This window comes from Halichoerus grypus, chromosome 1, assembly GCF_964656455.1.
Source record: "Halichoerus grypus chromosome 1, mHalGry1.hap1.1, whole genome shotgun sequence".
Lineage (NCBI taxonomy): Eukaryota > Metazoa > Chordata > Mammalia > Carnivora > Phocidae > Halichoerus > Halichoerus grypus.
The window spans coordinates 79,505,706-79,524,708 of NC_135712.1; the positions used below are offsets into that span (position 1 = coordinate 79,505,706).

A 19,003-nucleotide genomic window follows, 5' to 3' on the forward strand; every position below is an offset into this window, starting at 1 on the left:
GGACCAGTCCCTGCAAGGTTGGGGAGTGAAGGCTGGGAAGCTCTGCCATTGTTTCTCTTTAGCCCCACTCGAGGTATGAATGAGGGGACTTCCTACACATTTTCTCACATTCTTCACTGAGCCTCGTTATCTGTCGCAATCCAGCCTTTACCCTTAAAAGAGCAATAGCCTTGAGGCTAAGTCATCCACACCTAAGCCCGTCTGTCTATCTGCTATTAAAGCAACACTTTTCTCAGTGATTTCTTAGTCAATCCCATTTGAACTGCAAACAGGGTGTCCTATACAAGGGAGAGGGCAAAATCTCCCCAGACTTCCGTTGGTAATAATTTTTGTAATACCTGGTAAATGAAGACAGGGAGACAGACCACCACTGGTAGAGTGTATCCTTCGTGTCAGTTTTCCAGCAGCGGGGACAGGCTTTCTGTCATCTATTCAGCACACATTATGAAGCACCTATCAAGTGCCAGGCACCAGGGGACAGTGATGAGCAAAAACAGACGTGGTCCCTGTAGCCATTAGGGAGCATGGGAGCCAGGCCTCAATACAATAATCCAAAAGATAAGCATATAATTAGGATCTGTGATAAGTGGCAAAGAAGCAGAGTCGCAGGTCTACCTGGACCCCCAGCGAGGCCAGCCAGCCAGTGTGGGGTTCACAGCGATGCCCCCCTAGCCTCGTCCCCAAACCAACCGAGCAGGCCTCACACAGGTACCCTCCTAGCAAACAGAGAGTCCTAAATCTGCCCCGATGCAGATGTCTTGCCTGGGAAGGGGAAATCTTGCACTTCAGCTGATTCCACTACTTCAGGGGCACACGTGGTTCTCTCTGCCTCCATGCTGTGCCCATGTGGATTTTCACGGATTGTATGGCCCGTACCCTAAATGTCAAAGCAAGGGAGTGGGCTGCCATCCAGCCATCTCAGGCTCCTGTTCCCAGGTGAGGAGCTGGAGCTCAGATGAGCCAAGAAAATAATTGTGAGCCTGTGAATTCCTTGCTTCTCAGGGCTTTTCACTTGCATGAAACCATAACAGAAGGTGACCTCTTGGGTTCAGGAGCTGTCCAGAGTTGTAGGTTCCCAATTTTCCCATTTGGTGGGGAGCTGACCAGAAAGACAGTCATAATGAACAGTAGTCAGCCACTTACTGCTCATGGGTGTTGAGAGAAAGTAGAAATGTTCCTAACAAGTGCGCATTCCACAGAGGTCTCTCGGGCCAAGGTCTCTCCTGGGGGCTGAGATAGAGCAAGGCAAGTGATCCCTAAAGAGCCGGGAGTACTTGGGTGTGCACTGGGTGTCCCCTAAGGGCTGGGGAGTAACCATGGCAACATACATGTCATTCCTCTTAACCCGTTGCAGGCCTACAGAGAGAATCTGTGTTGCTTTTCACAGCATTGTCTTTCAGTTCTTCGGGTGCCCACGCTGGAATCAACATGCCCCCAGTGAAGCATTATCTTATTTACACACCCTCTCCCCTCCTAAAGCCCACCGCCCCCTGCCCATGCTCCTTGCCTTGTTAATGGCAATACCTGTGGCCCACGCTAGAGACCCAGAGTCATGCATTTCCTTTCACAGCTGGCTTGTGGAACTCTTCTACAATTATTTCCTTCCCTGGTGTCTCCCACCCGACTATGAGCTCCTCAGCTCCAGATGTCATAGTTCTCTCTATATTCTTGTGCCCAGCACAGTCCCTGAGACCTCGAAAGGGCTTATTAATATTGGTTGACCAAAAGCACCCAGAGTCAGGGGCACCTGGCATGGTGAGTTAGGAAGTTGTGTTTGAGTTGCTCTCTCAGCAAAGTGGAATTTGGGGGTGTGGTGCTGAGGCATAACGTCCCAGGGCCTCTGTGCCAGCACCAAGCTCTACCGAAGGCCGGGAGGTCCACCTCCCTATCCTCACTCTTCCCTCTCCAAGCCCCTGTCTGTTCCCAGCTGACCCTACATTAGGTGTGGTTCTCAGGGCACCTGTCAGAGCTGCCTGCTCAATCTGCAGGTTCGGCCAGGTAGGCTTTTTGCAGCTTCCAAATCAAGGCCACACCACCTGCTTCTCAGAAGGCTGTTTCTATAGAGACTATGATGTTCCTGTGTAGCACTGAAATCCCAGAATCCCAAGTTCCTTAGAAATTCAGAGATCATTGTGTCCTCCAGATAAGAAACGTGAGAGCAAGGTGAAGTGGCTTGTCCTTGGCCCAACCCGGACTGAAGTGCAGGTCTTTTAGCTCACACGGGCCAGTTCTCAGTACCCGAGAGCAGGCATTCGCAGGCTTTTCCTGTAAAGGGTCACATAGTAACTATTAAGATAATAAGGCTTCGTGGGCCGTACGGTCTCTGATGCAGCTACCTCATTCCATCCACTTAGTGTGAAAGCAGCCGTAGACAATACACAAATGAATGCTCACGGCTGTGTTGCAACACAACTTTGTTGACACAAACAAGCAGCAGGCTGGATTTGGCCCACGAGCTGTGGTTTGCCCATTTCTGCTCCAGAACCTCATGTGGTCCACAACCAGCAGCAAGGGCATCACCTGACAGTGTTAGCAAGATGGACCCTCGGGTCCTAGGGCAGACTGATGAAGCCAAATCTGCATTTCCACGAGGCCCCCGGGTGATCATATGTGTGTTGGAGTTTGAGAAACAGGGCACTGGTGAGCCTGGCTGCCCCCCTGCCCAAGAATGCCAAGAAGAAACTTTGTAGATTAGAAAAATGAGACCCCGGGGAGATTTGTGGACCTGCCATGGTCACACACATTGGTGGATATGGGACCAGAGCCCAACATCGAATTCTTTCTGCACACACCAGAGTACCGGCCCCGGCCTCCTCATTTCTGGCTGGCCCTGACCCAACTAAATTCACCGGAAAGTCAAGAAAAGCCGTCCCTCGTCCTTCCTCAGCTGACTGCTGAATCAAGAGGGCTCTGACTCCAGCTGTGTCTCGTCCTCTTCCCCACCTCCTCCCCAGCCAAGACCCGGGAGGGGCTGGCAAGGTAGACTTGTACCTCTGGAGGCTGCTCAGCGTTGGCAGGGGGAAACGTGCCTACTCAGGTTCAAGTTAAACTTCAACTTAATTCCTGCCTTAAGAAGTTTGCTGCTCAAGATAGAACCACAGAGCCAATGAACCCTTCATTTTTCACATGGAGAAGAAACTTCTAGAGTAGCTCTTTGGCAGGTCTAGATACCTTAGATTTTTCTGCCTTTGCTTGCCCCACCTTGGCCCACACACCAGTCCCTGTTTCTCTGTAGCATCTTCTTAGCCATTTGATACCAGGTGTCTGCTAAGACTCAACCCACAGCAAAACTCCAGACTGGCCATTCCGCTCCACATGGCCTGAACATTGGTGTTCTTCATCTGTTCCTAATTTGAGTAAGAAGTGTTTCATGTTCTTAATTAATCAATTAATATGTATTGGGCTGCTTTTTACTGAGCACTTACTTACGGGCAAAGCCTGTTGCATATTTAATTATAAATATTCCTTGACTTACAATGGGGTTACACCCTAGTAACCCCGTTGTATGCTGAAAATACTGTAAGTTGAAAGTGTATTTACTACACTGAACCTACCGAACATCGTAGCTTAGCATAGCCTACCTTAAATGTGCTCAGAACACTAACATCTAACACAAAGCCTATTTTAAAATAAAGTGTTAAATATCTCATTTAATATAATGAATCCTGTGCTGAAACTGAAAACCAGAATACCTGTCTGCATAGCCATCATCTACCCCGTGATCGCGTGACTGACTGGGAGCTGCGGTTTGCTCCCCTGCCCAGCAGCACGAGACAGTATGGTACCACCAGTCACTGGCCTGGGAAGAGATCAAAATTCAAAATGTAAAGTATGGTTTCAAAACGTGAAGTATATTGCTTTTGCATCACCATAAAATTGTAAGTCGGAAACCTTCTGTATTTAATCTACTTTATGGCTGAGGACACTGAGGTCAATAGGGTTACGTGGCCCAAGAACACAGACAGTAAGGGACAGAGCCTGGATTCAAACTTGCCTTCAAGTACCTGTAGGGCTCCAGGTGCTATGGAGGATGCAAGCAAGAGTGTGAGGTGTCCAGACCTCCAGGAACTCACAGTCTACCTCCAGAAAATACATGGAGAACAATCCTGTTAGCACTGGTATGATAGGCGAGCCCCGTGGAGTGGCAGAAACAGAGTATCATAAGAATGCCGGGGGTAAGACAAGGAGGGCTTTCCTTAGGAACTTGATCCTGGGCTGCCAGTACTGTGCCCTGCACCCAGGAGATCAGGAACTATTTGATGTCAGAATGAATGGATGAATGAATGAATGAGCCAGATACAGAACGTCTATATGCTGACACGCGAAGCTGGCAAGGTTTTGAAAAGACAGTGAGTGAGAGAAGGGCACTATGGGCTAGAACACTAGCCTGCAGAGGTAGGAAAAAGAAAGGCTGGAAAGATAAGAGATCTTTGAGTCATGTGCCATGGAATTTGTCCATGATTCTCGAATAATAGGAAGAGAGGAAGAGGTGAAGGTATTTAAGCCCAGAGCAGTAAGATGGGAGAGGAGTGTGCAGTTTGGGTTAGAGGACAGGGAAAGGGGCGGGCGTCAGGAGACCAGAGGCCAATAGAGAACAAAAGCCAGGAGGAAGTAGGGGACTGACAAAGGGGACGCTGCCCCGTGGGTGGTTCTGCCCTCCCCACAAACCACCCAACAGAATCCCAGCTTCTACCCACACGCTCCGCCCTCCTGTCTGCCTCCGCACCAAACCGCTCCCCGTGTTCACAGAGCGGCGGCCTTGCACCGGAACCTGGGTCTTTTCCACCTCCAGCGTGCTGCCGGCACCCACCACTTCCCATTTTCAGGCCACTTCGTCCAATACTGGTTAAGCATCTACTTGAATTTAGCACTAGATGCTAGAAATATTTTATACTCATCATCTCATTTTAATCCCCTACAGCACCCTTGAGAAACACTTTATAATTAGAAAAAGGAGACTCAGGGAGGTTAATTGACCTGTCCAAAGCCAAACACTAATTGGTGGATCTGGGACTAGGGCCAAGTCCTAGTATTGCAAACATGGTGTTCTCTCGATAGACACTGCAGTATCCTCCCCCACCTCCCCATCTCTGGCCAATCCTGACCCAACAACCAGAAACAGTCCCTCCTGATCACAAGTCTCTACTTTTGCCTTTCTGGGGCAGGTGGGTGGTGTGCACATCTTTCTGAGCTGTGATTAGCTTGGTGGGTGTAGATGTGTGCAATGTACCTTATTATATGTGTCATGCCTGAGAATCAGGTTTGAGTTGAACTGGAAAATCTCACCACTAATTGGTTTATTTTATTATTTACATTGTATCTGGAACTGAAGCTTCTCAAGCTCTGTGAGCAAAATAAAGCCAGATAATATACCAACAAAATACCAACAATAGCATTTCACATTCAAGCCGAGAAATTCAGCATTCCATTTAATAAGATTGTGCAGCCAAGAAGTCTTCCCTGAGAGGAGCCGAGAAGAGGCTCAGCCCCTCCATGCTCATTTCCTGCCTATCAGACACCATATCACTCCTAGGTATTTTGTCTCTGCCTTGAGTTCTTTATTCTGAGCTTATTTTTGGAGTCAGACAAGCCTTGGTTTGAATTCCAGCTATACCGCATGCTTTGTGATACTAGGCAAACTCCTCAAGCCCTCTGAGCCTCAAGAGTTTTTTTTTTTTTCTATGTTGAGATAATAGTTTCTATCTAATAAGAGTTGCCATGAGGGTTAAAAGCAATAACCTTTGTAAAGCTCTAGGCCTGGCCCAGAGTCTGTGCTCAGTACTGGTCATTCTCTTCATGTCTTCATTGGGACCACCCAGTCGAGATTCCCCATACCTCCACTGCCTCCCAGGCCTTCTAAGACATTCTCACTCTTGGTTTTTCTTGGAGGCATGATGATGTCAGACCCTCACTTCAGATCTTCCAGGAGATCATTTCTTCCTGAAAAATTCCTCACCACACAACTTCCCTAGCACACTGCACCTCCCCTTCTCAATCACCTGACCCTTGGGCACAGAGGGGACTAGAAGCCCCCCTTTCACAAAAGACAGAGCTTTCGTCAGAGCCCTGCCCAACCCAGGAAGCCACACAGAATGGAGGCCCCCACTCTTTCCTCCCCACCCCACCACACAGCAGGCTTTCAGGAGCCAGCAACAATGGCCATTGTGAACCCGCATTTGCTTTTTCTCTTGCCTTAGTGTAGGGTTGCACAGAATGTTCTGTCTTCTGCACAGTGTAAGGAATGGTTGTGGCCAATCTGCTTTTGATCCAGACAGTCAGGAAATGCGGACTCTACTTCTGTGGGAACAGCTCAAACAGACTTGAAGGCTAGATTGCCCCCACCCAAAGTCAGGGAGAATGGAGGCCCTGAGGAAGAAAGTGACTTGCCCAAGGTCACCCAACTAGACAGCCAGAGCAGAGACAAAAATCCCAGCTCCTGCCTGCTACATCAACACATTCCCTTTCACTCCAACCCTACACCTCTCCTCTTCAGAAAGTGGAGGCTCTGGGCTATTTCTCCTATTGCCATCTGGATTATCATCCAGAGGCAAAGACCACTCAGTATCTGCTCTTATGGGGTTTTACAGACCCCTGGGAGTAGAAGAAACCTGCAAGTATGACAACAGCAGGGCACAAAGGAAACTTCCCTCCAAGGAGGTGCCTAGCTAGACCAGGGGTGTCAAAATTATGCCTGAAATATCTCCAGATCCTCCTCGACTCTCTCCTTGCTCAGCCCAGGAACAGTGCATCACTGTGGGATTGTATCTCTCTCTCCTCTCTTTCTCTCTCTCTCTCTCTCTCTCTCACACACACACACACACACACACACACACACACACACAGGAATTCAGGGAAAGGAAAGGAACTAAAGGAACTCATTTCCAAATAAAATGCTGAGCCTCCTCCCTGCTTTAGAGTAAAAGAAGTAGAAATAGGGGTGCTTCATTTGCCAGGAGGGGCAGTCATCCCAAAAGCTCAAGGTCACAGTATCTCTGGCCATCATGGTATGTCTGCTTTTCTTTCCAGCACTTCATTCTTCCCTTACCTTCTCCTCCCTCTTTTCCTAGCCACCCCTCCCCCATCTTCCATCTCCTCTTCTCCCTCCTTTTTTTTTCCCTCCTTCACTACCTTCTCTGGGTCACATTAATGACCATCCGCAGAGGGCCACTCACTTACCATGTAGCAAAGACAGGATATTCTGAAGACACCTCTTTCTAAGGAAACATAAAATCACAATTACTGCCACTGTTTCTCGAGGGCTTTCTGTGCAGGGCTCCTGATTGCTTCACTTCTAAACCTCACTGCGACCCTGCCAGTGAGTTATTATATCTCCATTTGCCAGATAAAAGACAGACTTGGGGGGTGGGGGCACTTGGGTGGCTCAGTTGGTTGGGCATCTGATTCTTGATCTCGGCTCGGGGTTGTGAATTCAAGCCCCCTGTTGGGCTCCACACTGGGCATGCAACCCACTTAAAAAAAAAAAAAAAAGAAAGACTCGGGGAAGCGAGAAGCATACTTCTCCCAAGGTAATAACACTAGTGGGTGCCAAGCAGTAGTAATTGATGTAAGCCTGTCCAGAGCCCATGCTCTGTGCCCCACAGCTTGTCTCAGGGGCACATTCTTCACGTTGGGTTTGCAGAATGCCAAGGAATGTCCCCTTCTGCCTGCTCAGTTTGCCGGTAAATGTCCCTCTGCCTCTATCCTGTGTCTGAGCTTGGATCTCTAGGAAGAGCATTGGTCCTAGATTATTCTTCAGGGTAGATGTGGTTGGGCTACCTGAGGGCCTGGTGCTTTGAGAGGCCAGGTGGGAACACGGCCAGTGAAAATCCTGATTGTCAGTTACAGCCTTCCTTCCTTACTCACCCTTTTGTGCCCAAGGAAACCCCAGAGCCTCTCCCCTCCAGAAAATCAAGCAACAGTCTTGTGGGGTTCTCCATCTCCCTGTGCCCAGGCTCTTTTCGGGCTGCCAGGCTTCTGAGTTGGCTCTGAAGCTCTTTAGCCTGGAGCAGGCTTTCATCTGTGCCGACCAGACCCAGTGGGAAGCTGAAGCGGTCTGATCAGTGTCTGGGTTTGTGGGGCTCTAGGTGCCTGAGCGGCCAAGGGCACGTGGCCCATCTCCATGGAAATTTGGAGGCAGGAAAGGAGTCCAAGGTGACACCTGCTACAGCCTTGGCAGGCCAAGTCTGAGAGAGGCTTGCCAGCTACCATTCACCTGTCTAGACTGTGGGGACGGAACCTGGCCCCACCACAAGGCAGAGCTCCACTTGCATCCTTTCCTTCTGAGGATGGTAAGAAGGTCCCACTGCCCCGTCCCCCTCCAGTGCAGGTCAGCTTCTCTCTAGCAAAGGGATGAGGAACCTTTCTAATTGCTGTTTATAGAACATCTTCACATTTTTTAACTCTTTTGTCCTCGAAATAACTCATGAAGTAGGTTTTATTATTGTGCCTGTTATGGGGCAGGGACCTGGGGGGAATTTTGTCACCCCCAAAATTCGTATGTTGAAGCCCTAATCCTCTACCTCAGAATGTGACTGTATTCGGAGACAGGACCTTTAAAGAAGTGATCAGGATGAAATGAGGCAGTGAGGGTGGGTCCTAATCTAATCTCACTGGTGTCCTTAGAAGAAGAGATTTGGACGCACAGAGAGAAATGCCAGGGATGCACACGCTCAGAGGAAAGGTCATGTGAAGAGACAGCCAGGGGGTGGCCATCTGCAGACCAAGAAGATAGGCCTCAAGGGAAACCGACCCTGCCAACACCTTGATCTTAGCTGTCCAGCCAACACAACTGTGAGAAAATAAACTTGTGTTGTTTTAAGCCACCCAGCCTCGTGGGATTTTGTTATGGCAGGCTTAGCAAACTAACAGACTCAGAAAAGACAAATAGCCTGCCCTATATGGACACAGAGATTAAACTGAAGCTGTTAGCCCCAAACTCCAGACCTTCTACAGAGTTTCTCAGCATTTGCCGTGAACCCTGTGACTCCTTATTTGTCTCCCAGAGGCCATTTATTAAGTAGAGACAAATTCCTTCTTGCGTCTCTAATTAGTCAGACACACACCCTGCCGGGAAGGCTTCAGATGAGCATTAGCTGACTAGTATTACCCACTGAGCTGATGGGACTCCAACCCAAAGCAATGACGCCCAACATCTCAGTCCACCCATGTTGCTAGAATCCAGGTAAAGGGACAGTGCCCATAGGCACCCTAGGGTGTGGGGCAATATGGTGGGATGGTTCAGAAACTCTCTGAGTGCCATCAGGTAGGGTTTCAGCACCTCCATTGGGGGTTGCTTTGTTCCCTAGGCTGGCCCATTGCAGTTCTCAGACCTAAATCCAGAGTGTGACTGACTGAAGGAGAAACGGGTAGGAGTGGGCTTGAGGGTAGCAAGGCATCCTGTTAGGCTACGGATCTCCTGTGCTTCCCTATGGTATGGCAAGCAAGGAGCTCAAATCATGCCACTCTATATTCTGAGCTTCCCTTGCATCTTAAATGATTGAATTTTCATGAGTGTGAACCAGAAGCCAAGATAGGGATGATCATAAAAATTATGCATTAAGAGAGAGAGGCAATGGGAGCCTGGGTGGCTCAGTCGGTTAAGCGTCTGCCTTCGGCTCAGGTCATGATCCCAGGGTCCTGGGATGGAGCCCCACGTCGGGCTCCCTGCTCAGCAGAGAGTCTGCTTCTCCCTCTCCCTCTGCCTCTCCACCCTGCTCATGCTCTCTCTCTCTCTCTCTCTCTCAAATAAATAAATAAAATATTTTTAAAAAAAAGAAGCAAAAACCAGACTGGGTTATCATTACCTGTTATACGTAGATTAAATAAGTTAATTCATGGAAAGTCTACTACCCAATTCAATCTAGGCAAGTAGTTGTTGTTGTTATTATTATTATATTATTCACTATCATTTTCCTCCTTCAGGTCAAACCTATTAAGGTCTTTGGCACTAAAGCATGTATCTTATTCAGTTTATTCAACCAACATTTATTGGGAGCCTTCTATATGCCCAGGGCTAGGCTAGTTGCTAGGGTTACAAAGATAAACAAAACAGGAAAGCATCCCCACTTTCAACTCTCACTGGAGCTGGGAGAGTGATATGTTCAGAAACAGTTGTCTTTTGCTAAGATCCACTGTCTGAGCAAAGGAGGAGGAAGAAGCACGGTGCCTGGGGTATCCCGGGAAGGTAAACAGGAGTTCTCCAAGCAGAGGGACACCAGTGCAGGGAACAGGGCCAGCTAGCAGATGACCTTGCATGACTGGCTGAGGAGCCAAGGCACTGTCCCTTGGGCTTCCAGAGCCTCTGAAGGGTCTGAAGGAGGGAGTGGACAGATCAGACATGCCCCTTCACTATGAATGCTCTGCCAACTTTACCTGTTAGCTCCAATCTCTCCTGCCGACAGTGGGCAGGACTAAGAAAATAAAAGCAAAATGGGACTGTTGAGATCAAAGAAGTAGAAAGAGGGGCAGAGGGAGGGAAGAGATAAGAGGAAGGAAAAACAGACTGAGCGGGATGTCCATTTAATGTAAAGCTCCCCTGAATTTGTGGCCTCTGTGTTTAGGTGTGAAACTATGAGGACCACTGAAGGTGTTTTAAAAATTTTAGCCTGAATACTGGGGTTTGAGGACACTTGTACACAACTCTAGGAAGGTAGCCAAACAGACAATTGGGAGTTGTCAGACTGAATCTGGCAGAAAAGGAAAGTGAAACTAATAGATTTTTAGTGCCCACCCTGTGCCAGACACTTTAGCATTCAGCTCTGCCATTTCAATCTCATAACCACACTTGAGGTCAGCATTATTATTCCTAACTCCTAATTTTCAAGTGAAAAAGCTCTAGATCAAAGTAGTCAGGAAGGAACTTGTTTATAATTCTTTTCACTCTAACTCCCGCATATATTTTGGGCAGTTTTATTGCCTAAGGCTCAGGTTCTCAATCTTGAGCATGCCTCAAAATCTTCCAGAGGGCTTGTTAGAACACAGACCGCTGGGCCTAAGCCCCGGAGTTTCTGATTCAGTAGGTCTGGGGTGGGGCCTGAGGATTTGTGTCTCTAACAAGTTCCTGGGTGACACTGAGGCTGCTGCTCCAAGACCACACTCTGAGAACCATTAGCCTCAGGGGATGATCCACCCAACAACCCAGCCCAGCGGTTCCCAAACTGTGCTGCCTTTTGGAATCGCCTGGGGATCTTTAAAAACAAACACTGATACCTAGCTCCCAGTCCCACACATTCTGATTTAACTGGTATAGATGCAATCTGGGCATTGTTATTTGTAAAAACTTTCCAGGTAACACTAACGTGCAGCAAAGTATGGCAACCACTGACCTAGCCTCACTTCGCCTTGATGCTAAGGCCCATCACCACCCTCTTCTTCAGCTGCCCAGCACTGGGGTCATACGAGGCACTCGGCATGTACTAGCACTGCTCACCGCACCTCTTTCCAGCCCTCCTTCTCCCACTGGCTCTCAACACCTTCTAGAACTCCCCCTCCTCCCTTTCCTCCAGTCCTTCGTCTCCTTCCCTATTCAGACTAGACCCCATGCTACAGTATCTCAGCCTTCTCTTGCCCACCAGCAGTGGTACATCAACCCTCTTGTTCTTTCTCTGACCACATCCACCTGGAAAAGTTGGAGGATCTAAACCAAACTGCAGGCATGCAAGTGTAGGGAGGCTTCTCGAAGTTGATGGTGCTTGAGCTGAGTCTTAATGAAAAAGTAAAAGTGGAAGTGGGCATTTCCAGCAGGGGTACAGCATACGTAGAAGCACAGAGGAGGGATAACTTGGAGAACGTCATGCTGTTGTGCATGTCTGGAGCAGGTACCTGGCCCCACAGTGCCAGGAAACAAAACTGCAGAGGCAGCCTCTTGACAGATGGGTACAGGCCTTGGGCATCAAGCCAGGGAGTTTACGTCATGTTTACAAGTATGAAGAGCAGTCAGTTGACAGGTTTTTTTTAAAGGACTTTTAAGTTATAACATTAATACATACTTACAGAAAATACGAAAAATGTAGAAAAGCATCAAGTAGAAAATAACAATGATCTTGAATCTAATTATCCAGAACTCACCGCTGTTAAGATTTTAAGGGTATTTGTCCTTTTCTCCGATACATATTTTTACTTAGCTGAGGGCATGCTCTGTATAAATAAGTGTATATCTCACCTTCACACTTAATGTTATATACATATTTAATGTTTTTGAAATTTTGTAAATATCTTAATGGCAGCACAAAAGTCTATCATCATGGATACCATATACTTTATTCTCATACAGACGGAAATGAGGAAGAAGGGGATGTCACTATTATAAATGATACAACAGTGTTCATATTTGTGTGCGCTTAGATCCTGTCAATGATTTCTTGTGATTGGTACCAAAAAAGAAATTAATGAATCAACAGTATGAAAATTGTAGACTCCCATTGTCAAATTTCTTTCTAAAAAGTTTTTGCCAATTTACACTTTCATCATAGGTGTGAAAGAATGCACATTTCATCTTCTCTTGCCAGCACTTGGTGTTATGATTGGTGCCACTGAAGGATTTTTGGTATAAGGATGACATGAGCAGATTTGCATCTATAAAATCACATACTGGAGGCTGAGTCAAGTGGGCCAGATTGGAGCTGCTATTGCCGTCCTTGCCGTTCCTGCTTTGCTTCCACATTCTCCTTTTTCCATTTTCCCATTCTTCGTTTTTTCCTCCTCAGAGAGAGTACACTAAGTGTTCCCTGCACACAAACACAAGGCTTTGTTACCAAGAGCAGAGCTAAAAGGCCTATAGCTCTAGTGGTTGCAACAAACTCGTGCCCAGCTCAGTGACCCTCTTCTTATAGTTCTGTAAAAAAAAAAAAATAATAATAATAATAATAATAATTTGTGGACAATAATTCTCCTTAGGTAGAAATACTTTTTTATATTTTTCAATGAAATTGCCAAGTGGATTTATTGCTAAATTAATTTCTTTCTGCATTCTGTGACCATCCAACCCTACATATGATCATCTCTGTCCCTGGAACATCTTTGCTCCTTCTCCTTCTTAACACAGCAAATTACCTGGCATTCATCCTTCAAGACTTTCCTTAAATATCTGTGACACCTTCTTCCCATACTTAGCCGAGTCAGAATCAGTTACTCAGGCCTCCCTATCCCTATAGTTCAATTACAGCATTTTCTACACCTAATACATTTTCTCCCTCTTGGTCAAGAGTCCTTCAAGAGTAGAACATTTTGTATTCCCAGTTCTTATCTGGCACTCAGTTGCTACTCAGTAACTTATGAACGAATGAAGGAATGAATGAATTCCTGTTTTACTAAGGTGCATGGGTATTCCAGCTTAAATACTAATGAGTTGAAAAGTGTAAAGACAGACAATAGGGAGATGATGTGAATTGCCAAAACCACACTCTGAATCACTGGTACCAGGTAAAACAGACCTGATATAACAGATGACCTGATTCTGGATTCTGAGCTTCAAACATTAATTGTTCTGTGTGCTTGGATGTTGACTTGCACTCTATTCTGTTTCATTTTAACTCCAAATTTAATTTATGCATAAGTATCTCTGTGCTAAAGGAAGTAAAGGGAATTAAGTGATGCCAAAATATCCCAAAGTGTGTATCAAAGAAAACTACCATGGACTATTTATAGGTATCACACAAAAGAAGAGACTTGTGGTCCCATAAGTTTGGGAAACAACGTTAAATAGATTTCTTTATCTCAGAACCTCATGGTAGGCATTGTAAGAAATTGAAAGAAAGATCAGCTAGGCAATGGTGGAGAAGTAGAAGAACAATCAAGTCTTGGGCGCCTGGGTGGCTCAGTCGTTAAGCGTCTGCCTTCGGCTCAGGTCATGATCCCAGGGTCCTGGGATCGAGCCCCGCATCGGGCTCCCTGCTTGGCGGGAAGCCTGCTTCTCCCTCTCCCGCTCCCCCTGCTTGTGTTCCCTCTCTCGCTGTGTCTCTCTCTGTCAAATAAATAAATAAAATCTTTAAAAAAAAAAAAAAAAAAGAAGAACAATCAAGTCTTCCTTCAGTGGTAGACAGGAGTCATCCTAGCCTCTTTATGCCAGGGAAGATTCAGAGTACAAATTCAAAAGCAAAATGGCAAAAAGTATACCAGTATATCCTAGCCCCTTACCCTGCATTTATCTCCTCAGTCCCACATGTGTGTGAGCCTCTGCCCCCCACCCACCCACCATGTGGATGAGATCAGCCTTCATTACTTCTCTTCTAGAGCCAGGAAGCAAGGTAATGTGTGGGAAGTGATAGCTGCAAGGTAATGTGTGGGAAGTGATAACAACTTAAAGCCATTCAACAGGAAAATTTGTTAAAAGACCAAGACATTGTAAAAGCTGAAACACTTGAGTCTATTAAGTCCCTTGCTTCTTAGAACATTTTGTTACCAGGAAATGTTTCAAGGAGGGAAAACGCTGAACTCTAACAGCACTGTCAGATACCCAAGCCTGGTACAAAGAGCAACATTTTACAAGACATCTGTCTTTCTGCCATTAGGGGAACCTCTGAAGAGTTCTGCTGCTTTTTTTCTCCTACCCCAGTATAACTCCCCCACCCTCCTCACCCCTAGACACACTCCTCTGTTTCTCTCCTCCCTCCTCCCTCCTCCCCCTTCCTCCCTTTCTCTCCCCTCTCTCATTCATAACCCGTGCTGATTTCACAGACACTGTTAAAATGACACAGTAAGCTAAGACTATCCAATGGTTATTTAATGCTCTTTGGTAAGAAGGGAACTAATTAAATGACTAGAGGTTTAGATATTTGTTGTTTATTGGATCCAAACTCCTTAGGAGAGCCTGGAGCATTCTCCTAAACAAACACTGCTCTTTCATGGCTTCTTGTTCCAAGCCCAAATGAGATAGAGAGTTTAAGGAGACAGTATCTTTTCACAGATATGAAAAAGAAGAAGAAGAAGGAGAACCAGAGAAGGAGAATGGGAGTGTGGATTGAAATAGAGGGGAAAGCTCTGTGCCTGTCACAGGAAGATGAAGGAGTGCAGTTTGTGTATCTGTTGGCAGCTGCTGTCCATCAGTGATCATCAGTAGGCTGGACTGGAGCAGTGTTGACACATTTGTGGTCAGCTCCGTGGTCTGCTTAACTCTTCATTAGAAATGCATCCATCAAGAAAATGTTTTTAAACAACAGTCTTCTAAACAAAAAAGTAAAGACAAACCCAAATATCTCCTTGACAATCTTAACAAACACCATTATACTATACCAGGAGGCACCTTAGACAAAACCCATCTATTAAATAAATAAAAACATTAACTTTCTAGTTTGGGATATTAGTGACTAAGTACAATCTGTGAGAAAAGTACCTTTGCTTTATTTTTTTTTTTTTAAGATTTTATTTATTTGATAGAGACAGCGAGAGAGGGAACACAAGCAGGAGGAGTGGGAGAGGGAGAAGCAGGCTTCCTGCTGAGCAGGGAGCCCGATGCGGGGCTCGATCCCAGGACCCTGGGACCATGACCTGAGCCGAAGGCAGACACTTAATGACTGAGCCACCCAGGCGCCCCAAGTACCTTTGCTTTAGTAGGCAAAAGAATGGAAGCTTTTAAAGAATCTGCCTTTTTGTTTTGTTTCTGTTTCAACTACAAAAGTTGTGTTGTAAAAGTGAGTCTTGTTCCCAACATCAAACCTTGATTCTGCCATTGCTTTCACAAGAAATCAGGTAGGGACAGCCCAAGCCTCGGGAACTCTGAACAAAAGACATCTTCCAGGTGCTGAATCAGAAGTAACTGCCACTGTGGGAAGCCATTGATCCTATGTGACTCTGAGACTTAGACTCATATTTTCTGTCCCACTTTTTCTACTGTGGACCCAGAATAATCTGGTGTAGGTGAAATACTCTTTTCCTTGGCTCAGATGAGGTACCTGGTGTCCTGAAAGAGGTCACTGATTTCCCCAAGGATGTCCAAGGAGGTTGGCTCACACTGGCTTCCTACAGGCCAAATTTGAGGTTGGTTAACCATCAGTCATCATCATTAGGGCCATGATGTTATTCCGACATTCAGAGAAAAGAAACTTGAACCAGCTTGGAGAAGGACTTTTGTCACCATTCCTTCCTATGTGTCTTTAGCTGCACTGGGTGGGGGTGGGGGTGGGATTTGAAAATCATTTCAGAAATAGCTGGTTCACCATTTGTTGCTCTCCATTTAAAGAGGCTTCTAGAATTGCCAACCTATTCATTGGATGCATATTAATGTTCTGAATCAAAACCTTTTTTCACTAGAACTGGGTTTCTGTTCATGAGAAGTACATTTATTGACCTTTGGGGAAATTCCCTATTCAGAATGAGTTTGAAAATGCTGTTTGGTGGGAGATGAAAGGGTATTTTTGATAGATCTGGGTTTCTGACAAAAACCAGCCTGAGGAACAGAGAGATGTGTATGCACTACTTCTGTTTGTCTCACTCTGCAGACCTCAGTGACCAGCTCCTTGAAGTGGTGGGGCTAGAGGGAGCCATGGAGATGGGGCAGATCTACACTGGCCTGAAGAGTGCTGGCAGGAGGCTGGCCCAGTGCTCCTCGGTCACCATCAGGTATGCTTCCTCATTATCCAGCAGCCTCCAGGTCTTCCGCCCCCCTCAGAGTTCTTACAGACAAGAACTAGGAAGCCATCTTTGGATTTCAGTGCAGGGAGAGTGCGGGACAGAAGCTTGATAACATTTATAAAGAATGTCTTTAGAGACCATTTCCCAACCATCCAAGACATCAACTGAAGGGTCCACCATGACCTGTTTGCTATTACCTTACAATTAATTGGTGAAATTCTCTAAATAGTATAAGATTATGAGGTCCAGAGAACCAGAGATCCAACTTCTTGCCTTTCTTTTTTTTTTTTTTAATTCAATTAGCCAACCTATAGTACACCATTCATTTCAGATGTAGAGTTCAGTTATTCATCAGTTATGTAGAACACCCGGTGCTCATCACATCACGTGCCCTCCTTAATGCCCATTCTCCAGTTACCCCATCACCCCTCCAGCAACCCTCAGTTTGCTTCCTGGATTTAATAGTCTCTTGTGGTTTGTCTCCCTCTCTGATTTCTTCCCTTTCAGTTTTCCCTCCCTCCCCCTATAATTCTCTGCTTGGTGTTGCCTTTCTTATCTTTACAAATTAAGATGCTAGATGTATGCCAGAGGGCACACTATGACAGAAACCAGGTTCTCAGCTCACTCTTTCTTGGATAGTGGCCTTAGAAATACTGTTCCCTATTTGCCTTTGTAGAGCCAATCCATCAACATCAGCAAATGGGTCGTAATTGCCTAAGAGGGTGATGCTTCTGCAGGGTGTGGACCTCACAGGTCAGTCACTGCAGGCTGCTGGAAGAAATGGAGTCTCAGAGGGGGGATCCTCTGATTTCAGTTGCTTCTGTTTAGTCAATAAAACTCATCAGGTTCTTCTCCACCTGATTATTTGAGAAGCCTTTATTCCCTTCCTTTTCCCCATCCAATTTTTACAGTTCAAATCTTATAGTGTGCCTTAGGGATCTCCTGGAGGGGCCACAGTATGCAGGTTTCCCAAAGTTATTTGACCACAGAACCCTTTTCTCCCAAAACCTCTTGGGCGAGTGTCCTCAGCACACTTTTAGGGAAATGCTGCTCTTGGCGCTACCCTGTATCCCTCGGAAAGATCCCCAGAGCTGGTTCCCTGACATCTCTTAGCTAAAGGTCTATCCCACTAAACCCTTTTCTTCATTCCCTCCCTGTATCTTCTTTGTCTTTTCTAGTATTACCCAGAGCTTTGCTTGTTTTCTCTCTGGGCTATTGTCATTCTGGGGCCCCTGTTTTCCACATTAATCTCCACATTTACTTCCTTGTCTGTCCTCCACGACTCCAGCACTGAGTAGGTCCAGTCTGTTCGCACAGCTAAGCCATAACTGATATGGACCACAGAGAACGTAACATCTTAGTCCCAGGGGAATCAAAAAAGCCATGTGTGAGAGGGAGGACTTTTTCTTCACATTCAGTGGACCTATTTTCAGATAGGACAGAGGGGGTGAGCCAAGATCCCCATCCTCCTGGGCATTTCCCAGACACCCTCCTCAGTCCCAAGAACCAAAATACCACTCTCTCCTCTTATGATTGGTTTTATTATTAGGTTTATTATTTTTTATTATTAAATATTCTCAAGATCAGTCAGAGAGTCATCGACATCAGAACATAGCCTGGGTCCCTCATTTTATCATTTCAAAAGCAGGGCAGATGCCAAACCCAGGTGAGAGCTTCCCAGACAGTGGGTAGCAATTGTTCCCTGCTCACCCAGACCAGAGGCTTCCAAAAGGACTTGCCTTTTCTCCCGAAGGCAATATAGTACGAATTCACAACTCTTCCGCAGAAGGGAGTCAAAAGACCTCATCTCTCTCCTTTAAAGAATCTGTATGGCAGAGAAGCCTTGTCCCAAACAGGAAAGCAACACGGTCTTCTCTCCTCTCCTTCTACCTGTGGGGACAGTATTCACAATGACCCCATTTCCCAGCTAAGTCAGGTTCATAGTCCAATACAACCACAGAGTGCCCTACTGTTCAAGACATAAAAGAGAGGATAGTTAGGAGCGGGGGCAAGGCAAACACACTCAGACCTGAGCTGTACCTTGCATAGGATGGAGACGTTACTTCATTGACATGATGCAACCTCTCACTCAACAGAGAAACCAGGCCTTTTCCCATTTCATAACCGTTCCCATTTCACTGTGGAGTTTCTGGCACAGTCTGTAGGCCCTCCGGCTGGTTGTTGACTGAGGGTCTGCTCAGCAGTGGTGCTGCCATCCTTGTTGGCCGCTGTTTCCCAGACTTCCGTGGACTTTACTGCTCACCCCGGACAATGTTTCTCAAACTAGGGTCTGAGCACCAATGCAACAGAATCGCCCATAGCCTGAATTGTGACCCTGGGACCTGCCTGGTCAGAATTCCTGAGGTGGGCTCAGAAATCAATTTTTAACAAGCCCTCCAGGGGAGTCTTAGGGAACCACTCCTAGGTGGGCAGAGAA

General features: G+C 46.5%; 1 protein-coding gene across 4 annotated transcripts in view; it reads left to right on the forward strand.

Annotated features, from left to right (window-relative positions):
* Positions 1-19,003, forward strand: part of DGKG (diacylglycerol kinase gamma) — a 206,002-nt gene that overhangs the window by 163,720 nt on the left and 23,279 nt on the right. For all 4 annotated transcript variants that reach the window (XM_036066663.2, XM_036066662.2, XM_036066665.2 and 1 more), the window contains one exon: positions 16,434-16,554. In XM_036066663.2, coding sequence (XP_035922556.1) covers positions 16,434-16,554 — 121 coding nt within the window. The remainder of the gene's footprint in view (positions 1-16,433; positions 16,555-19,003) is intronic.